This window comes from Hemiscyllium ocellatum, chromosome 31 (assembly GCF_020745735.1).
Source record: "Hemiscyllium ocellatum isolate sHemOce1 chromosome 31, sHemOce1.pat.X.cur, whole genome shotgun sequence".
Taxonomy (NCBI): Eukaryota; Metazoa; Chordata; class Chondrichthyes; order Orectolobiformes; family Hemiscylliidae; genus Hemiscyllium; species Hemiscyllium ocellatum.
This window is the reverse complement of record NC_083431.1, coordinates 1005496-1032385: the sequence shown is the minus strand read 5'-3', so window position 1 is coordinate 1032385 and position 26890 is coordinate 1005496. Positions and strand designations below refer to the sequence as shown.

Genomic DNA, 26890 nt, shown 5'->3' with positions numbered 1-26890 from the left:
CCTAACAATCTCAGAATTTAAAACAAGAAATCATCCACATTGTGGGCGGCACAGTGGCACAGTGGCTAGCACTGCTGCCTCACAGCGCCAGAGACCCGGGTTCAACTCCCACCGCAGGCAACTGTCTATGTGGAGTTTGCACATTCTCCCAATGTCTGTGTGGGTTTCCTCCGGTTGCTCCGGTTTCCTCCCACAGTCCAAAAAATGTGCAGGTGAGGTGAATTGGCCATGCTAAATTGCCTGTAGTGTTAGGTGAAGGGGTAAACATAGGGGAATGGGTCTGGGTGGGTTGCACTTTGGCGGGTCGGTGTGGACTTGTTGGGCCGAAGTGCCTGTTTCCACACTGTAAGTAATCTAATCTATGTAATCTTCCTTAAGCATCATAAAACTGCATCAAATATTTGTGCAATGTCTTAATAAATGGGCAAAAAGTTAAATACACCCACATTCCTGAAGGTGCACAGCTACCACAATCCATGATCTATAAATCACTCAGGCTCACCTAAAGGTTTGGTTTTAAATGGAGAAATGTAAATGGCCAAATTGTTAACTACCCTCCATTGACCTATGGATAATGTCCAGACGCAGCAAGTAGCAACAGACAGAAGCTGAGAGATTCATGATCCTCTGTGTTTTTGTGTTACATCATCTGTGTTATACGAGTCCTTTACTAGGTGCATAAATACCAGATGGTGTTTTACATCCCAAAATAATTTTCCATCATTAGATCGCCACAATTCTCTGCAGAATTTGCAAACTCCACAAGATTATTTTACATTAGCTAGTTTTGAGAAGATTTGTAGCACAGGTTGAGGTTCTTGATGTAGGTTTGTGACATGAAAAAGGACCTTCCAGCTCAGCGAGCAAACCTCCATTACACTATTTTACATGGTCACTCAGAAAGATCCACAACATGACACACAACTCGAATTCACAGCACCCATTATCCCATTTTCAGAAGCTTTCACATAGCAAATTGTGCAAGTTCATGCAGATCCTGACTTGGGCATAGTAATTTTAAAAAGACAGAATTAAATACATTCCTTGCCTGAATTCATACAGTATTCGTAATAAAGTAACCTGATGACACAAATGGAACTGACATAGTTGCAATTACAGACAGGTGGCTAAAGAGTGACCATGGCTGGGAACAGATTACTCAAAAATATTCAAAATTTAGAAGGACAAGCAAAAAGGAAACAGTGGTAGTAGTGTTGCTAATAAGGGATGCATTTAGGGCGTTAATGAGAAAGGATCTTAGATGGGGCAAGCACTGTGGCCTCACAGCGCCAGGGACCCAGATTAGTGTCCAAGGTAGTGCAGGTTAGATGGATTAGCCATGATTAATACAAGGTTATAGGGATAGAGGGGACCGGGTCTTGTGTGGATGCCTTTCAGAGGGCCGGTGCACACTCATTGGGCCAAATGACCACTTTCCACACTGTGGAGATTCCAAGATCTGAAGAACAAGATGCAGAAATTGTTTAAGGTAAAAAATAAGGTGCAACAAATTTGGTAGGATAACAAAAACAAAATATTATGGATACTTGGAAATTTGAAATGAAAAAATTGCTGGATAAACTCAGCAAGTCTAGCAGCTTCTGTGGAGACAGAAACAGAGTAAATGTTAAATCCAACATGACTCTTCGTCGGAAATATTTGTAGTTATTGTTTATTGGTCAAATAGTAGTGGTAGTGTAAGATACACAGCAGAAATCAGCAGCATATGTAACAAGGGCAATGCAACAATCACGAATGACTTCAATCTACATAAAGACTGAATAATGAGCATCAATGCCATGGAGGACAAAATTCCAGAAACGTGTACAAGATAGTTTTCTAGATTAACATATGGAGGAACCAACTGTGGAATAGGCCATTTATAGCTAATATTTTCAAAGAGAAAGGGCTAAAGTAATGAGCTTGTTGCAAAACGTCTTTTAGGGAAATGTGACCACAATATGATGGTATTTTCCACTCAGTTTGAAGTCAATAGAGTGCATTAAAATGTAATTCAACTGGGGTCTAAACAAAGAAAAACCATGAAGGTATGAAGGACAAGTCGGTTATGATATATTGGGAAAATACATTAAAAGTTAGGATTGTAGACAGGTAATGCTGAGTATTTAAAACAATCAACAGGTGGTTCACAACAAACATCCTTTGACACACAAAAGAAAACAAGCAGGAAAAGTGAGTTAACTGTAGATAACCAATCAAGTTAAAGATTGTATTAGATTAAAAGAATGGCTTTTAAAGTTACCCAAAAACATAGTAATCAAAGGAGTAAGAGCGCTTCGAATTTAACAGAGGACTGAGAAATGGATAAAGAGAGAATACAATATCAATGTAAACTAACAACAAATGCAAAGTACACTGGGAAAGCTTTTGTAAATTTATTAAAAAGAAACAATGACTGGCACGATGGCACAGTGGTTAGCACTGCTGCCTCAGAGTGCCAGAGATCGGGTTCAATTCCCGCCTCAAGTGACTGACTGTGTGGAGTTTGCACATTCTCCCCGTGTCTGCGTAGGTTTCCTCCGGGTGCTCCGGTTTCCACCCACAGTCCAAAGATGTGCAGGTCAGGTGAATTGGCCATGCTAAATTGCCTGTAGTGTTAGGTGAAGGGGTAAATGTAGGGGTATGGGTGGGTTGCGCTTCGGCGGGTCAGTGTGGGGCCGAAGGGCCTGTTTCCATACAGCAAGTAATCCAATAATCATAGGTCCATTGCAGGCTGACACACAAAAACGTATGAGGGGAAATGGGGATATGGCAGAAGCTTGAAATGACTATTATGGGACTGCCTTTACAGAGGAAGATGCACAAAATCTTGCAGAAATAATCGAACCAAGGTACTGTCAGAATAAGGAACAGAAATAAATTAGCATTAATGAAAAATCAATAATGGAGAGAGTAACTGTACTGAAAGCAGACACCCCCAGGATTGATATCACAATAGTGTTGAAAGAGGTAGCAAAAGAGATTGTGAATGCACTGTTGGTCTTGCTTCAAAACTCTGTAGATTCTGAACGGTTGCTGCAGATTGCAAAGTTGCAAATTCAGTCCCATTATTTCAGAAAAGAGGGAGGTACTCTACCCAAATTTGCACAGTTAGAGAACAGTACTTATCAGCACTGCATCCTATTGTTATTGGAACAGGCCCATAACCAGTGTCAGTACAGTGACAGACCATTTCCAATTAGTTTTACACTAGGTACAGAACTATGTAATTTTGGTTTTCACATTTAAGGAAGGAGATACCCACAGGTATCTCCATCCTTAAATGTGGAGACCAAAATTATGCAGGTATCACAGCAAACATCCTAGAGATAGAATTTTCTTAAATTCATGAAATATGAATTAAACATCACTGGAAATGCTAGTATTTATTTATTGTCCATTCTTAAATACCCTGGAGTTGCATCTTAGTTGCCTCTTTGGACCACTGCAGTCTTCCAGGCATCATCCAATGATCAGGAGAATCGACATTTCGGGCATAAGTCCTTCATCAGGAACCCCTCGAATGCTGCCTGACCTGCTGTGCTTTTCCAGCACCACACACTCAATTTTGATCTCCAGCATCTGCCGTCCTTACTTTCTCCCACTGTAGTCTTTGTAGTCTAGGGACACCCACAATGCTTTGGAAGGAGGAGTTTCAGGATTTTGGCCATGTGATAGTGGAGCATTTGTGGACCAGGATTGTATGGGGCTTGGAGGAGAACTTTCAGTTGCTGCCCTTGTTCTTCTAAAGATCATGGGGCTGAAGCTGTCAGAGAAGCCTTGATATGATGTTGCAGTGCATCATGTAGGTGCATGACACTGCTTTGATCTATGATGAGAAGACGAATAAATTTGTCTATATTCTCTGGAATTTAGCGAATGAGAGGTGATTGTATTGAAGCATTTAAGTTTATGACATCAAGGTTGTTTCTCTCGATGGGGAATTTACAACAAAAATGCAGTCTCAAAGAGGACTGAGAAGAGGAGAGATTTCTATATTCAAAGGATTGCAAATCAATGAAATTCTCTACCCCTGGGAGTTAGGAATTCGCCACAATGAAACTATTTAATATTGAGACAGGAAGATTTTTGGTCTCTCAAAGAATAAAGTGAAACAGGAAGCAGGGAGCAAAAAGGAGCTGAAGTCAAAGATCAGTCATAAATGCAATAAGTAGTGATGCAGATTCAATGGACCATGTGGATTTTTCCTGCTCCAATTTATGTTCTCAGCTACAAATGTTCCTTGCAGATATTTTCCAACTTTATGTTGATGGAAATTCTTTGTTAAAAGTCATAAATATAAAAGTCCACACATCTCTCACAAAAAACTGGCACAACCACTCATCATAGGCTGTCCATATTGTGCAGTCACTATTCAGGTCAGATCATGATTTGAAGTGTGTGATGTTGGACATGGAATCTTTTCTGAGTGTTTCACATTGCAGCCATGCCCACGTCAGGTCACAAAGAACAAAGGAATGCAACCACTGGTAATCTCCCAATCATTGGTAATCCTATCAACTGTGCGCATCTTATAATTGCAACCTATTGATAGTTGCAATACAGGGGTCGCATTGGAATGACTGAAATCAGAAGCATGCAGCAGACAAAGGGCATTGCATGGACAGTAGATACATGACACTTACCAATTCTACTCTTGGACCCAGACCTTCAAGAATTTTGTGAGCTTCCTCTGCTTTTTTCTGCTAACAAACATAATTGTTAACACAAGCATCCTAACCTTTCAAATATTTAAACAGTTTATTTTACTTGTTACAGTTGCATTAAGCATTTTGACAGAATTACAGGGTACAGAAGAGGCCATTTGGCACATTGAGTCAACGCAATTTATCAACTCTGTTCCCATTTCCAGCACATTTCAAGTGCTCACCCAAGTACTTTTAAAAGGTTGTGAGGTCTCCTGCGTCTACTACCCTTCCAGGGCGTGCATTCTAGATTCCCAATATCTTTTAGGAGAAATATCATTTTGTCTAAACCTCTCACATTTCACTTTAAATAATGCCTTCAACTAAAAGGAACAGCTGTTTCCAGGCTGTGTCCATTCCCCTCATAATTTTTACACATCTCAGTCATGTCCCCCTCAGCCTTCTCAGCTCCAAAGAAAATAATCAATCAGAGCTTATCCTGGGGAGCCAATAGGGTACTGGTATTATCACAATTTGAACTTAATAAAAAACAAAACCTAGAATCACGAAAAAAGTAGAATGATGTTCACAAAACTATTATTGCTTGCCGGAAAAAACGATCTGATTCACTTATGATATTTAGGTAAGGAAATTGTAATCCTTACCTGGTCTCGCCTAAATGTAATTCCTAATCCACAGCAATGTCATTGACTCTCAACTGCTTCTGGGCAATTACAGATGGGCATTAAATGCTAGCTGGCCACGCCAATGATGGCCACATCCCATGAATGAATGAATGACGAACAAAGTATCAGCTTCTCTACACAGTTAAAACGCTACACTCCAGACAAAATCCTGGTGAATCTCCTGCTCCTGCCTCTACCACCACCTCCCCCACGCTACCAATAGTGTGGAGATCAGAAATGCACACAACATTCTAGCTGTGGCTTAACCAAAGTCTTGTACAACTCCAACATAAGCTCCTTGCTCTTATACCCTGTGCTTCGATTCCTAAAGACAAATGTTCAGTATGCCCTTTAACTACCCTACAAACCTGTCCTGTCAATTTCAGGAATCTATGGGCAAGCGTATCCCAAACTGCAGCTATTTTTCTGAGCTTCCCAATGTCCTGCCATTCATCAATTACTCCCTTGTGTTGTTACTTCTTCCAAAGTGCATCACCACAGACTTCGCAGGGTTAAATTCCATCTGCTGCCGATCTCCCCATGTGATCCCGAGCTCCCCATCTGATCATCCTGTCAGAGACCCCCATCCTCACTACTAACCAACCAGGTGATTGCGTTATCCACAATCTTACATATGATCCACCACATATTTCTTCTGCATCATTACATATGCTGAACAATTAGGAACCCAAATCAAAAACAAAATTACTTCTAAAGAAAGGACATCGAGCCCAAAATATAATTTCTGCTCTCTCCATAGATGCTCCCAGACCACCTCAGCTTTTCCAGAAATTTCTGTTCTTCTTTCACATTTCCAGAATCTGCAGTTCTTTCAGATTTTTGTGTAATAAGAAATCCAGCACCAATTCCTGTAGTATGCCACTGTACCCCAGCCTCCAGTCAGAGAAACAGCTTTCTATCAGCACCCTGACTACTGCCACTAAGCAAATTTGGAACAATCTTGTCAAGCTGGATCACACGTGCTTTTATGGTTCTTGATCACATCCCATGTGAGACCTTGTCCAAACAACAACACCACCCTCAACTATACACCTGATTACCTCCTCAGAAAAAGAAATAAATTTCTTATGTATTACCTCCCTCTGACAAAGCAATTAATATATTTTAACAGGTGAAGGAATCACACTGCACTACAGGGCGAATATCTGTCTTTCTAAAGGGGTTAGCAGAGTTAGGACATCTTCTGCTTAAACAAGGAATTCAGATAGGACATTGGAGGTGCTTTTTTTTTAAGAAAGCAATAACTTAAATTTTTAGTTTACAAGTTCAATTTTAAACCTAAGAGCCAACTATAGCATAAATGCTGCCTCAGCACACACCAGCTCGGATGAAGAGACAGCTGGACTCTTTATCCCAGGAGAGGAGTAGAGACAACCCAGGTAATTATAGACCAGTGAGCTTACTTAGGTTGTGGATAAAGTGTTGGGAATGGTTATAAGAGATAGGATTTATAATCATCTAGAGAGGAATAGGTTGATTAGGCTAAGTCAACACGGTTTTATGAAGGGTAGGTCATGCCTCACAAACCTTATTGGGTTCTTTGAGATGGTGACCAAACAGGCGAATGAGGCTAACACTGTTGATGTGATGTATATAGATTTCAGTAACGCATAAGATGCCCCATGATAGCTATTGCACAAAATACAGCGGCATGAGATTGAGGGGGATTTAGCATTTTGGATCAGAAATTGGCTAGCTGAAAGACAACATAGGGTGGTGGTTGATGGGGAATGTTCATCCTGGAGTTCAGTTACTAGTGGTGTACTGCAAGGGTCTGTTTTGGGGTCACTGCTGCTGGTCATTTTTATAAATGACCTAGATGAGGGCGTAGAAAGATGGGCGAGTAAATTTGCGGATGGCACTAAGGTCGGTGGAGTCATGAATAGTGCTGAAGGATGTTGCAGGTTACAGAGGGACGTAGATAAGCTGCAGAGCTGATGTGAGAGGTGGCAAATGGAGTTTATTGCTGAAAAGTGTGAGGTGATTCACTTTGGAAGAAGCAACATGAATAAAGAGTACTGGGCTAATAGCAAGATTCTTGGTAGTGTTGATGAGCACAGAGATCTCTGTGTCCATGTACAGAAATCCCTGAAAGTTGCCACCCAGGTTGATAGGGTTGTTAAGAAAGCATATGGTTTTATTGGAGAGGGACAGAGTTTCGCAACCACGAGGTCAAGCTGCAGCTGTACAAAACTCTGGTGCAGCCGCACTTGGAGTACTGCGTACGGTTCTGGTTCCCGCATGATAGGAAGGATGTGGAAACTTTGGAAAAGGGTTCAGAGGAGATTTACTAAGATGTCAGCTGGTATGGAGGGAAGGTCTTATAGGAAAAGCAGAGGGACTTGAGGCTGTTTTTGTTAGAGAGAAGAAAGTTGAGAGGTGATTTAATTGAGACATACAAGATAATCAGAGGGTTAGATAGGGTGGACAGTGAGAGTCTTTTTCCTCAGATGGTGATGGCTAGCACGAGGAGACAAAGCTTTAAATTGAGGGGTGATTGATATCGGACAGATGTCAGAGGTAAGTTTCTTTACTCAGAGTAGCAGGGCCATGGAACGCACTGCCTGCAACAGTAGAATTGCCAACTTGAAGGGCATTTAAATGGCCATTGGATAAACATATAGCCACAGAGTCATAGAGATGTACACACAGAAACAGACCCTTCAGTCTAATGTGTCCATGCGACCAGATATCCTATCTTCCAACAGCTTTGTCAGCCAATGCTATTTGGACAACCAACATCCTGATTTACTTGTCACTCTATGTCAGATCAAGAACATATCATAAATGACAACGAGACTCATACGACCACTGGACATGGTACAGACCAATCCACGGCACACTACGTCAACTACTCAAAAAGATGAAAGGCCCCATATCCACAACATGCAGGACCAATGTTATATGCAAAATACTGTATATAAATGGATGAAAATGGAATAGTGTAGGATGGGTAAGCTTCAGATTGGTTCCACAGGTTGATGCAACATTGACGAGTGATGGGTCTGTACTGTTCAATGTTCTAGAAGCGAAACATTAGCTTGTTCTCTCTCCATGGATGCTGCCTGAGCTGGTGTGATCTCCAGCAATTGTTGTTTCCAGTACAGATTCTAGCATTTGCAGTAATTTGCTTCTATGTCATGTTCAACCTACTGCCACATCTCTTCGAGGAATCCCTACACAAAGAAATCTTGCTCTTCCTTCAGATAAGAATTCCATTTGTCTTTTTCACCATGTACAACTTTGTTGCTTTGGTGTTGCTTCATGCACCCATCAGAATCTTGAAAAATTTGTTCACTTGGCCTCCAATTTCCACCCCTCCACAACTTTCATGTTGTCCATTTCCGACAGTTCCCTTCCTGTCCTTGACCCCTCTGTCTACATTTCAGGGAATAACCTGTCCACTGCCATTCACTACTGACTCCCATAGCTACCTTCACTACAGTTCTTCACACCCCACATCCTGCAAAGACTCAATCCCGTACTTCAGTTCCTTCACCTACGTCACATCTGTTCAGATGACGCCACTTCCTAAAACAGCATTGCTGACACGGCTTGCTTCTTCCACAACTGTGGTTTACTGCCCACTGTGGTTGACAGGGCCCTCAACTGCATCCAACCTTTCTTCTGCCCTTGTCCCCTTCCCATCACTTACAACAGTGTATTCAGGGCCACCTTGTTCTCACTTCTCTTCCTATCAGTCTCCACATTCAAATGATCATTTTCCACCATTCAGACACCTACAACAGAACACCACAGCCAAACACATCTTCCCCTCAGTCCCCCTGTCTGCATTTCACAGGGATCATTCCCACTGGGACACCTAGTCCGTTCATCAACCATGAACACAGACACCTTCCCATGTAACCGCAGAAGGTGTAACACCTGTTCCTTCACCTCCTTCCTGATCATCATCCAAGGGCCTAAATAGTCTTTCCAGCTGAAGCAGCATTTTATTTGTACCTCCTCCAATCTTGTGTATTGAATTTGCTGCACCCAATGTGGCCGACTTTGTACTGGAGAAGCCAAATGCAGGCTAGGCCACCGCTTAGCAGAACATTGAAACATAGAAGATAAGGGTAAGAGGCAGCCATTTGGCCCCTTGAGCATGCTCCATCATTCATCACAATCATGGCTGATTGTCCAACTCAATAGCAGAGTTCTGCATTCTCCCCACAACCTTCAAGCCCATTCACACCAAGTGCTATCTCTAGCCACCTTTTGAATACATTCAATGTTTTGTCATCAAATATTTCCTGTGATAATGATTTCCACATGCTCTCCACTCTTTGGGTGAAGACGTGTCTCATCTCTGTCCTAAATGGCCCACCCTGAATCCTCAGACTGTGACCCCTTGCTGTGGACACACCCATCATTGGAAACATTCTCCTGCATCTACCCTGTCTAGTCTTGTTTGACTTTTCTTACTCTCTATGAATACCCCCTCATTCGTCTGAATTCCAGTTAAATCAATCTCTCTTCATACATCAGTCCCGCCATCCCCAGAATCAGCCTGGTAAACTTTCACTACAATCTCTTGAGGGCAAGAGCATCCTTGGAAAAGGATACCAAACAACACAGTATTCTAGGTGTGGCCTGACCAAGACCCTGTAAAACTGCAACATATCCCTGCTCCTGTGCTCTTAACTTCTCGCAATGAAGGCCAACATACCATTTGCCTTCTTTACCACCTGCTGCACCTGCATGCTTACCTTCAGCAACTGGTGCACAAGGACATCCAGGTCCCGCCGCACATTTCCGCCTCCCAATTTACAGCCATTCAAGTCATCATCTGCCTTTTTGATTTTGCTTCTGAAGTGAATAACCTTACATTTATCCAAATTATACTGCAATCTGCCATTGATTTGCCCGCTCACCCAACCTGCCCAGATCATGCTGGATGATCTCTGCATCATCATCACTGTTCACCCTCCCACCCAACTTGGTATCACTTGCAAACTTTGAAATGTTACATTTTGTTCCCTCATCCAAATCATTAATACATATTGTGAATAGCTGGGGTCCTAGCACCAATCCCTGTGGCACGTCACTAGTTACTGCCTGCCAATTTGAAAATGACCCATTAATTCCTACTCTTTGTTGCCTCTCTGCCAGCCAGCTTTCTATCCATCTCAATACACTTCCCCCAATCCCATGAGCTTTAATGCTGCACAATAATCTCTTATGCGGGACTTTGTCAAATGCTTTCTGAAAGTCCAAATGTACCACATCAGCTGGCTCCTACACCTACTGGCTGTGCGCAAGCATAACCCTGACCTTCCCATAGCCAGTCATTTTAACAGAGTCCTGTTCACACATCCACATGTATGTCTTCGTCATGCTGCTGTGCTCCAGTATTATACAGCACAAACTGGAGGAACAACATCTCATCGTCACACTAGGCACTTTACAGTTTTCTGGACTTAATACTGAATTCAACGCTTTCAAATTGTGAACCCAATCTCATTCCTTCCCTTTCTTTCAGCTGTAGCTGTTACATTCTGTCACCATTTCCTCTCTCCCCTTCCTCACCCCAGTGGGACTCTGCTCTTTCCAGTCTAGCAGTTAGATACACCATTATCCTGCCATTCTCATATTCCGATACTTAATCTGAACTATCAGCATCGTTTCTGCCCAAAGCACTCTGCACGCCACCATTAATCCCACCTCCCCCCCCTCCCCCAAACCATGGCATAAATGCTGCCTCCTACACATTTAACTTCAGCTGTGAAGAATCATCTAGACTCGAAACATTAGCTTGGTCTCTCTGTATGTTTGCTACCTGACCCACTGTTATCTCCAGTATTTGGAGTTTTCAGGGAGTTGGCAATGGTGGGTTTTGCATTCTGCCTGCAAGATGTGGTCAATCATGAACACTGACAGCATCCCTGATAGTTATATCTGCAGGAAGTGTATCCAGCTTCAGCTGCTCACTGAGCAAATGATTCTGCTTGAACAGCAGTTGAGACACTAAGTAGCACACAAATGGCAGACAACAGCACAGAAAGTTATTTAAAAAAAGTGGTCACACCCAAGTTTCATGAAGATAGATGGGTGACTGCTAACAGGACAGGTAGTCTGTGCAGGAGCCCCCTGCAGCTGTCCCCCTGTCAAATAAGTATTCTGTTCTGGATACCACTGGAGTGGAATGAAGGGTAACAGCTGCTGTGGGTGGCACCACAGCTGGTCCTGCTGTACAGAGGAGAGTGACAAAGTGTATTAGAACAACACTAATTGGAGATTAGATAGTCAGGGTACAGATAGGCAGTTCTGTGACCATGAGACATTCTCCAAGATAGTATGTTGGTCCCAGGGTCATGGATGTCTCTGAGTGGGTACAGGCCATTCTGAAATGGGAGGGGAAACAGATAGAAGTAATTGTCACTTTTGGCACAAATGGCATAGGTAGGAAGAGTGACAAGGTCCTGCAATGACAATTCAGAGAGTTAGGTAGTAAACTAAAATGTAGGACATCTTGGCCAGTAATCTCAAGATTCCACCACGTGCCACGTGCTGAGGCTAGGAGTGGACACAAAGCAAAACTGATCATGTGACTAAAAGGCTGGTGTAGGGGGAATGGGCTTCAGATATGTGGATCATTGGGATGCCTTCCAGGGAAGGTGAGACATGTACAAAAATGGACCTAACTGGAGGAGCACCAATATTCTGGCTGGGAGGACTGATAGTGTCCCTGGGAGGGTTCAAACAAATGTGGCTGGGGATGGGATGGTGGTGTGGGAGATGGGGGAGTCGGGGTAGTGGTAACCAGAGTAGAAAGTCATAAAGTAGCCAGGGGCAGAGCTGGAGTCTAAGATAAATATAGGCATGAGGAACAGCTGTTAGGGAGAGGTTGCAAAGCTCAGCAGAAATGACAGTTTGGACTGTATTTGCTTCAATACAAATAGTATAACAGCTAAGATGGATGAACTTAGAGCCTGGATTAATGCATGCAATTATGATGCTGTTGTTTTACAGAGACCTGTGGAAATGAGAGAGACTCGCAGTTGGTGTGTTGCCTCCCAGATGCCAAGGTCCTTGAAGTCTCGGACCATGTTTTTGGTATCCTTAAGGTGAAGGAGAAGCAGCCTCAAATCATGGTCCACATGGACACCAACAACATAGGCAGGAAAAGGGATGGGGATGTAAGGCAGAAATTCAAGGACCAAGGATGGAAGCTTAGAACTAGAACAATTAATCAGTTATCATCTCTGGTTTGTTACCCGTGCCACATGCTAGCAAGGTGAGGAATAGGGAGAAAGAGCAATTGAACATGCGGTTACTGGGATGGTGCAGGAGGGAAAGATTCAGATACCCAGATAATTGGGGCTCATATTGGGATAGGTGAGACCTGTACAAGTAGGATGTCCCCCATCTGAAACACAGGGGTACAAATATCCTGGAGGGGGGGGATGTTTGCTAATGCTCTTCAGGACGATTTAAACTAATTCAGCTGTGAATTGTAGCTCCGGTAACCCGGAGGTTGAGAGTAGTGAGGTAATGAATAAGGTTTCAAGGCTGCAGGAATGTACTGGCAGGCAGGAACGTGGTTTGAAATGTGTCTACTTCAACGCCAGGAGCATCTGGAAAAGGTGAACTCGCAGCATAGGTTGGTACCTGGGACTTTGATGTTGTGGCCATTTCAGAGACATGGATAGAGCACGGACAGGAATGGTTGTTGCAGGTTCCAGGACTTAAGATATTTCAGTAAGAACATAGAAGATGGTAAAAGAGGGGGTGGTGTGGCATTGTTAGTCAAGGGCTGTGCTATAGTAGCAGAAAGAAGTTTGAGGACTCGTCTTCTGAGGTAGTATGGGCTGAGGTTAGAAACAGGAAAGGAGAGATCACCCTGTTGGGAATTTCCTGTAGGCCTCCAAATAGTTCCAGAGATGTAGAGGAAAGAAGAGCAAAGATAATTCTGGATAGGAGAGAGAGTGACAGGACAGCAGTTATGGGGTCTTTAACTTTCCAAATATGAACTGGAAATGCTATTGTTTGAGTACTCTAGATGGATCAGTTTTTGTCCAATGTGCGCAGGAGGGTTGCCTGACACAGTATGCAGACAGCCCAACAATAGGTGAGGCCACATTGGATTTGGTACTGTGGAATTAGATTTGGAGGTAGGTGAACACTTTGGTGATAGTGACCACAATTTGGTTACGTTCGCTTTAGCGATGGAAAGGGATACGTATGTAATGCAGGACAAGAGTTATAGCTGGAGAAAGGCAATTACTATGTGATTAGGCAAGTTTTAGGATGCATAGGGTGGAGAAGGAAACTGCAAGGGATGAGCACAATTGAAATGTGGGGCTTGTCCAAGGTACAGCTACTGCATGTCCTTGTGAAGTATGTACCTGTCAGGCAGGCAGGAAGTGATCGAGTGAGGGAATCATGGTTTACTAAAAGAGTTTGAATCTCTTGTCAAAAGGAAGAAGGAGGCTTATGTAAAGATGAGATGTGAAGGCTCAGTTAGGGCACTTGAGAGTTACAAGTTAGCCAGTAAGGACCTAAAGAGAAAGCGAACAGCTAGGTGGTGACATGAGAAATCTTTGGCAGGTAGGATCAAGGAAAATCCCTAAAGCTTTCTACAGGTTTGTCAGGAATAAAAGAATGACGAGAGTAAAATTAGGGTCTGTCAAGGACAGTAGTGAGAAGTTGTGCATAGAGTCTGAAAAGATAGGAGGCATAAAATTTTTCGTTAGTATCTATACTGGAAAAAGACAATGTTGACGAGGAAAATACTGAGATACAAGCTATTAGACTAGACACGATTGAGTTCATAACGAGGAGGTGTTAGCAATTCTGCAAAGTGTGAAAATAGAGACGTCCCCTGGGCTGGATGAGATGTATGCTGGGATTCTCTGGGAAGCTAGGGAGGAGATTGCAGAGCCTTTGGGCTCTGATATTTGTATCGTCTTTGTCTACAGGAATAGTGCCAGAAGACTGGAGGATAGCAACTGTCATCCCCTTGTTCAAGAGAGGGAGTAGAGACAACCCTGAAATTGTAGACCAGTGAGCCTTACTTCCGTTGTGGGTAAAGTGTTGGAAAGGATTATAAGAGATTGGATTTATAATCATCTAGAAAGGAATAATTGGATTAGGGATTGTCAACATAGTTTTGTGAAGGGTAGGTTGTGCCTCGCAAACCTTATTCAGTTCTCTGAAAAGGTGACATCATCAGCGGATGAGGGTAACACATTTGATGTGGCGTATATGGATTTCAGTAAAGCGTTTGGCAAGGCTATTGCAGAAAATAGGGAAGCATAAGATTGAGGATGATTTAGCGGGTTGGATCAGAAACTCGCTAGCTGAAAGACAGAGGGTGGTGGTTGATGGGAAATAATCAAAATTATAGTGCTGGAAAAGCACACCAGGTCAGGCAGCATCCGAGGAGCAGGAAAATCGACGTTTTGGGCAGGAGCTCTTCATCAGGAAAGTTGATGGGAAATGTTCATCTTGGAGTTCAGTTACTAGTGGTGTACTGCAAAGATCTGTTTTGGTTCCACTGCTGGAATAGTGTAGGTTAGATGGGCTTCAGTTTGGTTTCAAAGGTTGATGCAACATCAAGGGCCAAAGGATCTGAACTGTGCTGTAATGTTCTAGGATCAGCAGCACAACATTCCCGGATATCGATGTTTTAGATGAAACGGGAATAGGTGGGGTTCACTTGTAATGCTGGGATTATACTACAACCCTTCCAGGTGCCAGCTGGGGGGGGGTGTGGAGAGAGGTGGGAAGAGATATGTAGTCAGATTCTGGAAAGATGTAAAAACAACAGGGTTGTTGTGCTGGGTGATTTTAACCTCCCCTATACTCACTGGAACTCACTTAGTGCCAAGGTTTGGACAGGGTGCAATTAGTTAAGTATGTCCAGGTGGGTTTTTTTTGTAGTCTAGTCTAATGAGGGAGGGAGTCAAACTCGACCTGGCATTGGGAAATGATCAACATTGCAGTGGGGGAGAATTTTGGGGATAGTGAGCATAATTCTGTAAATTTTCAGAAACTTAAGGATAAGGACAAGAGTGGACTTTGGAAGAAGCAGCTAAATTGGGGGAAGGCTAACTGTAACCGAATTAGACAAGAAGTAGAGAATGTGGATTGGGAGTGGCTGTTTGAGAGTAAATCCATATCAGAGATGTGCAAGTCTGAAGGACCAGTAGACTTGAGTGCAGGACAGGCATGTTCATGTGAAGGCAGGAATGGCAGGGGAACTTATCAGTATAGTCAAAAAAGAAAGCATATCTAAGGTCTAAGCAACTAAAAACAGACAAACTCCTTTAAGAATTTCGACAAAGTCGGAATGAGCTCAAACGGGGAGTTAGGAGAGTTAAAGGGGGCTGTGATATGTCCTTGGCCAGGAGGGTTAACGAGAATCCCATGGCATTTTATACATACATTAGGGGCAAGGGGATAGCTGAGGAAAGAGTAGGCTCACACAAGGTTAAAGGAGGGAGGTTATACGTGGGGCTAGAGAAAATGAGTGAAATCCTTCATGAATACTTTACATTGCTGCTCACCAAAGAGAGGAACTTAAGAGATGTTGAGGTTAGAAAAGGTGTGTGAATACTCTCAGGCAAGTCAACATAAAGGAAGTAGTAGTTGGGTGTCTTGAAATACATTAAAGGGAGACGAATCTCCATGACGAGACTGGATCTATTCTAGGATACTGTGGGAGGCAAGGAAAGAAATAGCTAGGACATTAATGGATTTCTTCGCATCCTTTTAGGTCTCAGGCAAAGCTCCAGAGGACTGGAGAATGGCCAATGTTGTTTCTTTGTTTAAGAAGAGAAACAGGGATAATCATGGTAATTATAGGCCAGTGATCCTGACATTAGTGATGGGGAAGCTGTTGGAGAAGATACTAAGAGACAGGAGTTATTCACATTTGGAAGCAAATGGATTTTGTTACTGACAGGCAACATAGGTTTGTGCAGGGTAGATCCTGTCTCATCAACTTTATTGAGTTTTTTGAGGAGGTGACAAGAATAATTGATGAGGGAAGGGCTATGGATATTATCTACATGCACTTTAGTAAGGATTTTGATAAGGTACTCCATGGCAGGCTGGTACAGGAGATACAGTCTCATGGGATCCAAGGTGAGCCAGCTAGATGGATACAAAACCAGTTTGGCCATAGAAAACAGTCTAGCATACCTTCATCAGCTGGGGTATCGGATGTAAAGTTGGCAAGTTTTGCCATAGATGTACAAAACTTCAGATAAGCCACATTTGGGGTGGCACGGTGGCTCAGTGGTTAGCATTGCTGCCTCACAGCACCAGGGTCCCAGGTTCGATTCCAGGCATCTGTCTGGGTGGAGTTTGCGGCCGCACTTGGAGTACTGCGTACGGTTCTGGTTCGCGCATGATAGGAAAGAGTGCTAACCACTGAGTCACTATTACTCTTAAACAAATGCTCTTTCATTAACTACTACTTATGATGAGCATACATAAGGTGGATAGGAAGCAACTATTCCCTGTACTTGAAAGGTCAAGAACAAATGGGCATAATTTCAAGCTGAAGGATAGGAGGTTTAACATGAGCGTTGAGGAAAATTTTCTTTCCATCCAGACTTTGTTGGAAATCTAGATTGCATTGCCTGGTAGTAGTAGTAGTAGAGGAGGGAAACCTCACAACTTTTAAAAATTACATGAATCAACATTTGAAATGTCATAATAGGTAAGGTTTAGTGCCAAGTGCTTGAAGATAGAATTTATCTAGATAGGTCAGTACAGACCTGATGGATCAAAGGGCTCATCTGTGCTGTTTGACTCTACGCTGCTGTTTGTGGAGCTAATAGGGAGAATCACCATTACCTTCATAAATTTTTTATTCATTTTGGATATGGATTTGGAGACCCTCCAGTTACAAAAGCTATAAATGTAACTCAGAAAATCTGATAAACAGTGACACCTATAAGAAATTCCTGGATAATCGCAGGTCTTTATGTTGCTTATACCAGAATAGAATTCACTATTGGCTGACTGAATTTATACAGCTTGCTCATGTTAGAGATGGAGAAAAAAACAGATAAATGAATATAATCACACATAAAGCCATTAATTATCTACTAATGCTTTGCAATAGTGAAGTTTGCCTGGTTGCACCGGCACACTCTCTTATTCTTCCTGCCAATTAAATTTGGACGCCTGAAACACACTGTGTACTCTATGTTTCTATGTTAATCAAGTAGTGTGGCTTTAAGCCCATATGCATTTTTAAAAGTGCTAGAGAACAAGGATGCTCTTATTGCCTTGTTTAGCCAACTGAATTCAAAAAAACTCCATGAGAAAACTAACTGAAGAGGGCAGGACATGTCAAATTAAAGGCTGCTTATCTTAGTGGATTTAGAAACAACATGCTGACATGTTTCATTCATGGCTGTTTCATCTCAGTAATTGACAACGCTGGCCTATTATTATCATGCATAGCCATCTGCAGCCTACAATTTGGTACCTGGCATTTTCCACCAAACCTCCCTAGATTCTTTGTAGAATGCAACCAACAACACAAGATAAATTTCTTAGAAAGCTCTCAACTTTCTCAGAAGAGAAATAGTGAAAACTCCATGAAGTTTAGGCCTTACCCTGTTTTCATCATAGATAATCTGGACAATACTGCGATGTTTTGGTTCCACTGGAGGAGGGGAGACTGGTTTCTCAGGCTCTGGAGGTTTGGCAGCTTCCTCTTCAAGCTGTTGCTATGAAGCAACACAAAGACAAAGTCAATTTTCTTGCCAACATACACAACCTATTCCAGCTTTACTTGCCACTGGTTAGCACTGGAGTAATCACAAGCTCAAATGCTCTATCAAATCACAACATTGTGATTACTGTTACATGGGGAGTGCTTGATGCATCAAGCAAAATAAAAGACTGATCATCTCCACAATGGATTATTCCAACACTCCACTTTCTCCACCTTACAAACCTTAACCTCAACCAAAGGGCTGCTGCTCTCTCAACCAAAATTTACCATTCTTGCTGGTTTACACTGGCTTGCAGTATACATACCTCTATATTTACATTTTTCATGGTTGCATCCCTCCCTGCTACTTGCTTCAGCTGTAGTTCCTGTTTCTGATTACTATCCAGTGGCTCTTGGTGGAATTGCCACTCTGGATATCAGGCCAGAGGTATTCAAATTCAGCAATATTAGGCTCCAATATTAATTTCTTACAAGACGTGAAAAACTGGGCTCATGTTCAGAAATTTTTAAGTTATAACCATCAACTAAGCTGATTTGCATTCCTTGCCCAAAGACTCATGGAGTTATCATATACTGTCATTTGATCACTTTGGGACTTCTGCTGAATGCAAACAAGATCACGTTCTCCTTTGCAGTAAGCAATGAAATAAATCCAATATTTCTACAGATAGAAGTCAAAGGTCTGTGGTTTGGAAGGAACTGAGATAAGACAAGTTTCAGAATCTACCGTTAATCACCTGGAATCATTAATCCAATCAACAAATTGGCAGAGATCTCTAACTCCAGACTATATTTGTTTCTTAATACAAGATTTCCAGTTTCAGAGTGCAGGGTTGTCAATGCTCAGTTTTGAACCTTAGGACTAAAATACTGTTATTAATCCCAGTTTCAAGGACAATTCACAAATGTCTTCACTGTTCATGCAGAAAATGGTACTTTACCTTTCAGAACAAAGCAAACTAAGAATCAGCCTTTCTAAACTAATTACAGAAAATCACTCCCGATAAATGCCCAATGATACATTGCTGTAATTAGAAAAAGTGTACAAATCAGATTTGCAATGACAATACTGCTGCATGGCAACAAATTAGAAAAGGTCTACAGAAAATACAATGATGGCTGCTTGTTACGACTGTCCTCCACATCCATCCACATCATTACACCTTGGCAAACAGAATCTGCACTGATTGAATAGTGCAAAAATTCCAAAGAACAGCATCCCACTGCAAAACCTCTCCAGGTGATGTCCTGAAATAAAATAAAACAGGAAATCCTGGAATAAACACAGCACATTATATAGCATCAGTGTGGAGAGAGAAATAAAGTTCTGATGAAAAGTCACAGACCTGGAACATTAACTCTATTTCTCTCATTTCACAGGTAATGCCTCGTCTGCTGAATTTTTCCAGCATTTCGACTTTTATCTCAAATGTCCAGCATCTGCAGTATTCTTGCTTTTCAATTCAGTGGTATCCATTTCAGTTATGAAGGAATGAAAAGATGTCTAATTACTGAAGCTTAAATAACTACAACGCATGAAACAGTGCATTGCTTTGCTGAGGAACCAGGGAAGAGAGAAGATCCAGAAAACTAACCCTGAAGTGAAGACATCATTTAAGACAATTAGCAATTGTTTCATTGACTACCTGACAATATGCTGTTATATTTTATGAACATACAGATGAATAATTTTAATCACAGCAGGTTTGTCCATAATCTTGAATCAACAACAAACAAAATAATGGGAATTTGCAGCACTGACTCCAAATATAAGATAATAAAGTGATACTTTAGCTGTAATTGTCAACTATTCATCTTTTAAACATTTGCAGATTACAATGCACCTTTAATGTTTTTTCACAGAACAGCTGAGGCATGTTCTCTTGTGCCATGATCGTTAGTTACCCTCAACTAATGGCACAGAAACAAGCAATCTGATATAACTAATAATGAAAATGAGTAAATTAGCTATGATTCCTAAATTAAAATAGGGACTACCTTTTCAAAAGCTACTTCACTGGTTCCAAGTGCTTTGAAATATCCTGGTTAGGAAATGCACTATATAAACGCAAGTATTCTTTGTTTCATGTTCCTTACCAATGTTAAAAGTCAAAAGAGCTGGAAGAAGCTCCACACTTACATATAAAAATCCAATGACTTACCCCTTACAGAAATTTTCAGTACCTGTTTCTTTTTCAGTTTGAGGATTTGCTGTTCCACTTTGGCTATTTCTCGGTCAACACGGTCCATACTCTGGATGAGTTCCTCTTTGGATAGTTTGGAAGGAGATGAATCTTGTTCATCTCCAACCTGCTGATTGGTCGTTGGTGATGATGGGACATCAGCCTTGACTGAAAAAGATTCCTTCAAAATAAAAGTGAGAGGGGGAAGAGAGAAGATGAGCAGATTTCACACAAACATTTTATTAAAAGCATAGAGTCATGGTCAGAGTCATAAACCGCAGAAAAGACCCTTCAGCCCATAAAGTCTGCACCAACAATAACTGCCATTAAAGGCGCTAATCCCAATTTCCTGTACTTGGCCCACGTCCTTGCATGTTATGATGTTCATCCAAAGTACTTTTTTAAAGGCTGTAATGTTTCTGGTCTCTACTACCATCCCACGAAGTGCATTTCAGATTCACACCACCCTCTGAAAGAAAATGTTTTCTCTTGAAAAGGCCCAATCAAGGTTAATTAGTACAAAGCTTAAGGGAAAAAAAAGTAGAGAAGAACAAAGCGCAACCACTGATTTCCAGCTGTAACAGCAACCAAAATCTTTGCTGTCCTCACTTTATAGAAATATTACCAGTTATGCACTGGAATGTGTTAACCACAGAATATCAAGGCAAATAATACATAACTATTCCCAGTGGGTGAAATCAAAAGAGGACAGGATTCAAACCATGAAGTTAATATTCATAGGTGAAAAGGCAGAAGATTTTCCCCCAGTACACAGGAGTTAAGATAAACTAAGATCAGACTGAATTCCAAACTATTTCCAAATTAGAATTTATTAATTCGAGAACTGCAATCAATCACATTGAAATCCTTTTGAGAATGGAGATAGAGTCAGAGGTATATTTTACCCAGTTTCTTTCAGAAACAAATAAAGCTATTAAGCTTGCATGCTGCTATTTAGTCAAACATCAAATTGTCTGGTGATTCTTGCATTAAATAAACCTAAAGTGAATGCAATGATCACTCATAGTTAAACACAATTTTTCTGTGAATCTTTATGGCAAAAAAACTGAAAATGTTGGAAAATACTGGATAACAGCAAATTTGTTGGACCTACTTTAAGGTTGCATATTCATTAAAATACTCAAATGAATCAACACTGTTTATGACTGTACATCCATCAATTCCTTATTAAATATACACAGGTATGTTCCAAAACGTTAATTCATCATTAGCAATACTAAAGTAGATGCCTCAACACATATAGATGAAATGTTCTCACCCTTCCATTTATTCTCTCTGCTGTCCTTTATCCAGAGAGTGGGTAGTTGTGACGAATAGTTTAGATGCATTTAAAGGGAAGCTAGATAAACATAATAGGAAAAAATGGAAGTATACATTCGCAGGGTGAGTAGAAGTATGACGGCAGGAGCTTGACATAGAGCAACATCGTCGATGTGGACTTTCTGAACCAAATGGAGTATTTGTGCTGTACATTCCATGAAATTCTGTGCAAAAGAAATTTTCCCTGCTCACCACCCGAAAACAAATTTTATATATAGCCTCAAAACACAAAATAATTCAATAACCATCCTGATCAAAATAACTTTAATCATTATCATGTTAAACATTTCTCTCATATCACCTCATAATCCTGTCTGTTCTGGAGAGAAAAGTCCTTTCTTCCAGTCTCAAATCAATATTCTTCACACATTCAGTAAATTAATGCTACATCCTCTGGAATAACTTAATATTGTTCCAATGGAGTGCAGCCAAAAATTGCAGAGAATCTTCAACTGTTGTCCTACTAAACCTTCACGTAGATCCGCCACCACATCTCAGTTTTTCTATTCAATACCTCTTGCTAAAAATGCCCCAGTATAAGAACATAATACATGGGGGGAGAGTAGATCAGAGCTGATCTCTGGTCATTAACGATACATTCCTGGATAATCCCCATATCCTTCGTTATCTGTAGCATCCAAGAATCTGTTGACTGCTGACTAGACTCAAGATTAAGCAGCTACAATAACACTTCGCACACTGTGACCTTATTTTGAGGCCTGAAAAGTGACATGGCCCTTCAGTAAGAATTCAGAGAGCAAGAAGCTTGTTGGAGCATAAGAACAAACAGAGAGTTGTTATCTCTGGTTTGTTACACGTGCCACGTGATAGTGAGGCAAGGAATAGGAAGAGATATCAGCTGAACTTGTGGCTGCAGGAGGGAGGGTTTCAGGTACATGGATAATTGGGGCTCATTCTGGGGAAGGTGGGACCTCTACAAACAGGACTGTCTTCACTGAAACTAGAGGGGGACTGATATCCAGGGTGGGAAATTTGCTAGTGCTATTCGGGTGGGGTTAAACTAGCTCAGCGGGCATTTGGGAGCCTGAGGTGTAGTTCCAGTGCACAGGAGGAAGAGTGTGGAGTGCATGGACAGGAATGTATTAGTAGACAGCAAGCTGGTTTGAAGTGTGTCAACGTCAATGCTAGAAGAACCCGAATGTAGGTGAGCTTGCAGCATGGATAGGCACCTGAGACTTTGACATTGTGGCCATGTCAGAGACATGGATAGATCAGAGTCAGGAATGAATGTTGCAGGTTCCAGGGTTTAGATCTTTCATTAAGAACAGCAAGGCGATAAAAAAAAGAGGGGGAGATGTGGCCTTGTTAGCCAAGGAAAGTATATCAGTGGCTGAAAGCACTCCTGACAAGAACTCATCCACTGAGATTAGAAACAGGAGAGGAGAGGTCACGCAGATGGGAGATTTTTTACAGGCCTCCGCAGAGTCCCAGGGATATGGAGGAGAGGATAGGCAAAACAATTCTGAGTAGAAGTGAAAGGAACAGAGTGGTTATTATGGGGGACTTTCACTTCCCCAACAGTGACTGGAAGTGCTATAACCCTAATACGTCGGATGGATCAGTTATTGTCCAATGTGTGCAGGAGGGTTTCCTGACACAGTATACTGAAGAGCTAACAAAAGGGGAGCCACACTGGATCTGGTACTTGGTAATGAACCAGACCAGGTGTTTGATTTAGTGGTAGGTGAGCACTTTGGAGAGAGTGACCATAATTCTGTTATGTTTAGTTTAACAATGCAATGGGATAGGTACATGCCACAGGTCAAGAGTTATTGATTGGGTAAGAGCAATTATAATGCAAATAAGCAAGACTTAGGATGCATAGAATGGGGTAGCAAAATGCAGGGGATGGGAACAATTGAAATGTGGAGCTGGTTTAAGGAACAGGTAAACGGAAGCTGGAGGCTTATGTGACAATGAGGTGGTTCAGATGAGGCGATGGAGTTACAGATTAGCTAGGAAGGATTTAGAAAGAGTGTTAAGAAGAGCAAAGAGACGGCATGAGCAGCCTTTAGCAGATAGAATAAAGGAGAAACCTAAAGTTTTCTATAGGTATGTGAGGAATAAAAGGATGACTAGGGTTGAAATAGGGTCAAAGACAGTAGTGGGATGTTGTATGTGAACCCTGTGGAGATCAGAGAGGTGCTAATAAATATTTCTCATTGGTTTTCACACAGAAAAAAGAGAATATTGTAGAGGAGAAAAATGAGATTCAAGATATTAGACTAGAAAGGATTGAGGTTAGCAAGGACGAGGCATCATCAATTCTAGAAGGTGTGAAAGTAGACAAATCCCCTGGGCCAGATGGAATTTTTCCAAGGATTCTCTGGGATGTTAGGGAGGTGGTGTTGCAGCCTTTGGCTTTGATCTTTAAGTCATCATTGTTTACAGGTTTAATACCAAAGGACTAGAGGATTGCAAATGTTGTGCGAATGTTCAAGAAAGATAGTAGAGATGACCCAGGTAACTATAGACCAGTCAGCATTACATCTGTTGTAGGAAATGTTTTGGAAAGGATTATAAGAGACAAGATTTATAATCATCTAGCGAGCAACAATTTGATTGCAGATAGTCAACACAGTTTTGTCAAGGGCAGGTCATGTCTCACAAACATCACTGCGGTTTTTGAGAAAATAACCAAACATGTGGATGAGGATAGGGCAGTTGACGTGGTGTACATGGACTTCAGTAAAGCCTTTGATAAGGTTCCACATGGTGGGCTGTTGGAGAAAATGCAGAGGCATGGGATTGAGGGTAATTTAGCATTTTAGTTTAGAAACTGGCTTTCTGAAAGAAGGCAGAGAGTAGTGATTGATGGAAAATATTCAGCCTGGAGTCCAGTTACTAGTGGTGTGCCACAAGGATGTGTGTTGGGACCACTGCTGTTCGTCATTTTTATCAATGACTTGGACATAGGCATAGGTGGATGAGTTAGTAAATTTGCAGATGACACTAAAGTTGGTGGAGTAGTGGACACTGTGGAAAAATGTTGCAGATTGCAAGGGGACTTGAATAAACTGCAGTATTGGGCTGAAAGGTGGCAAATGGAGTTCAATGCAGATATATGAGAGGTGATTCACTTTGGGAAGAATAACAAGGCGGCAGAATACTGGCCAATGGAAAGATTCTTGGTAGTGTAGATGTGCAGAGGGATCTTGATGTCCATGTACTTAGATCCCTGAAAGTTGTCACCCAAGTTGATGGTTCTGTTAAGGCGGCACACAGTGTGTTAGGTTTTATTGGTAGAGGGATTGAGTTCTGGAGCTGTAACATCATGCTGTAACTATACAAAACGCTAGTGCGGCCGCACTTGTAATATTGTGTACAGTTCTGGTCACCCCATTACAGGAAGATCGTTTGTAGCACTGCAAAAGTTGTACAGGAGATTTACCAGGATGTTGCCTGGTCTGGAGGGAAGGTCCTATGAGGAAAAGCCAAGAGACTTGGGTCTGTTCTCATTGGAAAGACAACGACTTAAAGGGGATTTTATAGAGGCATACCAGATGATCAAAGGATTAGATAGGGTAGTCAGTGAAAGTCTTTTTCCTGGGATGATGACGTCAGCTTGTATGAAGGGGCATAACTACAAATTGAGGGGTGATAGATTTAAGACAGATGTCAGAGGCAGGTTCTTCACTCAGAGTAGTAAGGGCATGGAGTGTCCTGCCTACCAAATAGTTAACTCAGCCACATTAGGGAGATTTAAACAATCCTTGGATAAGCATATGAAAGATGATGGGATAGTGTGGGGGGGGATGGACTTAGATTAGTTCACAGGTCAGCGCAACATTGAGAGCAGAAAGGCCTGTTCTGCGCTTCACTGTTCTACGTTCTAACAGTTATTGTACCTTAGTCAGAATTGTATAGTTGCCATTGCTTCCTCAGAGCTCCACATCCCCACCTGTTCTCAGATAATCATTTTGCTAAGTTCTCTTTGATAACTTTGATATCTTTGATAAACAGTTCTCTCAGGTATGGAGTCCAAAGATTCTGAATGAGAACATTTTTCTGGCCAAAATAGTTCATCCCTTATTCTGAGTCTGTAATCCCAGTCCAAAGTTCCTGAGCCAAGGGAAAGAGATTTTTAAGCTCCTAATGCATTAGCACTTTTTTTTAAGGAATAGTCTTGCCAACAGGAGCAGCCATTCATACTGTCAGGAATTAGAAAATCCAACCTGTTTGCGCTACTATATCATTGAAAACAATTAAGGCTCAGAAAAACTGAACAATCGTGTGATCTGAATTAAATTTAGAATTAAGAGATTGTATTTATAATGGCTATTATGCCTCATGCAGATTTGCATTAGATTGCATAATGAAATCTTTTCAATGTTTGTCACAGCTAGAACATAGAGCATTACAGCGCAGTACAGGTCCTTCAGCTCTTGACATTGCACCGACCTGTCATACCAATCTGAAGCCCATCTAACCTGCACTATTCCATATACATCCATATGCTTGTCCAAAGATGACTTCAGTGTACTTAAAGTTGGCGAATCTACTACCATCGCAGGCAGAGCATTCCATACCCTTACTACTCTGAGTAAAGAAACTACCTCTGACATCTATCCTACATCTATCACCCCTCAATTTAAAGCTATGCCCCCTTGTGTTTGCCGTCACCATACTTGGAAAAAGGTGTTCACCCTATCTAACCCTCTGATTATCTTATATGTCTCTATTAAGTCACCTTGCAATCTTCTTCTCTCTAATGAAAACAGCCTCAAGTCCCTCAGCCCTTCCTCGTAAGACCTCCCCCCTCCATACCAGTCAACATCCTAGTAAACCTCCTCTGCACCTTTTCCAAACCTTCCACATCCTTTTTTTGATGTGGTGACAGAACTGCACACAATACTCCAAGTGCGGCCGCACCAGAGTTTTGCACAGCTGTAGCATGACCTCATGGTTCCGGAACTCGATCCCTCTATTAATAAAAGCTAAAAAGCTGTATGTATTCTTAACAACGCTGCCAACATGGGTGACAACTTTCAAGGATCTGTGTATCTGGACACCAAGATCTCTCTGCTCATCGACACTACCAAGAATCTTACCATTAGCCCATTACTTTGCATTCCGGTTACTCTGACCAAAGTGAATCACCTCACACTTATCCGCATTAAACTCCATTTGCCCCCTCTCAGCCCAGCTCTGCAGCTTATCTATGTCTCTCTGTAACCTACAACATCCTTCGATCACTATCCACAACTCCATCGACCTTAGTGTCATCTGCAAATTTACGAACCCACCCTTCTATGCCCTCATCCAGGTCATTTATAAAAGTGACAAACA

At 41.7% G+C, this 26890-nt stretch overlaps 1 protein-coding gene across 13 annotated transcripts in view; it reads right to left on the bottom strand.

Annotated features, from left to right (window-relative positions):
• Nucleotides 1-26890, bottom strand: part of ncor1 (nuclear receptor corepressor 1) — a 402479-nt gene that overhangs the window by 279824 nt on the left and 95765 nt on the right. For 12 of the 13 annotated variants that reach the window (XM_060848164.1, XM_060848169.1, XM_060848173.1 and 9 more), the window contains 3 exons: nt 20241-20420; nt 17935-18048; nt 4647-4706 (listed from right to left, as the gene is read on the bottom strand). In XM_060848164.1, the coding sequence (XP_060704147.1) occupies nt 4647-4706; nt 17935-18048; nt 20241-20420 (354 nt within the window). The remainder of the gene's footprint in view (nt 1-4646; nt 4707-17934; nt 18049-20240; nt 20421-26890) is intronic. The other variant, XM_060848167.1, reaches the window with a different exon arrangement.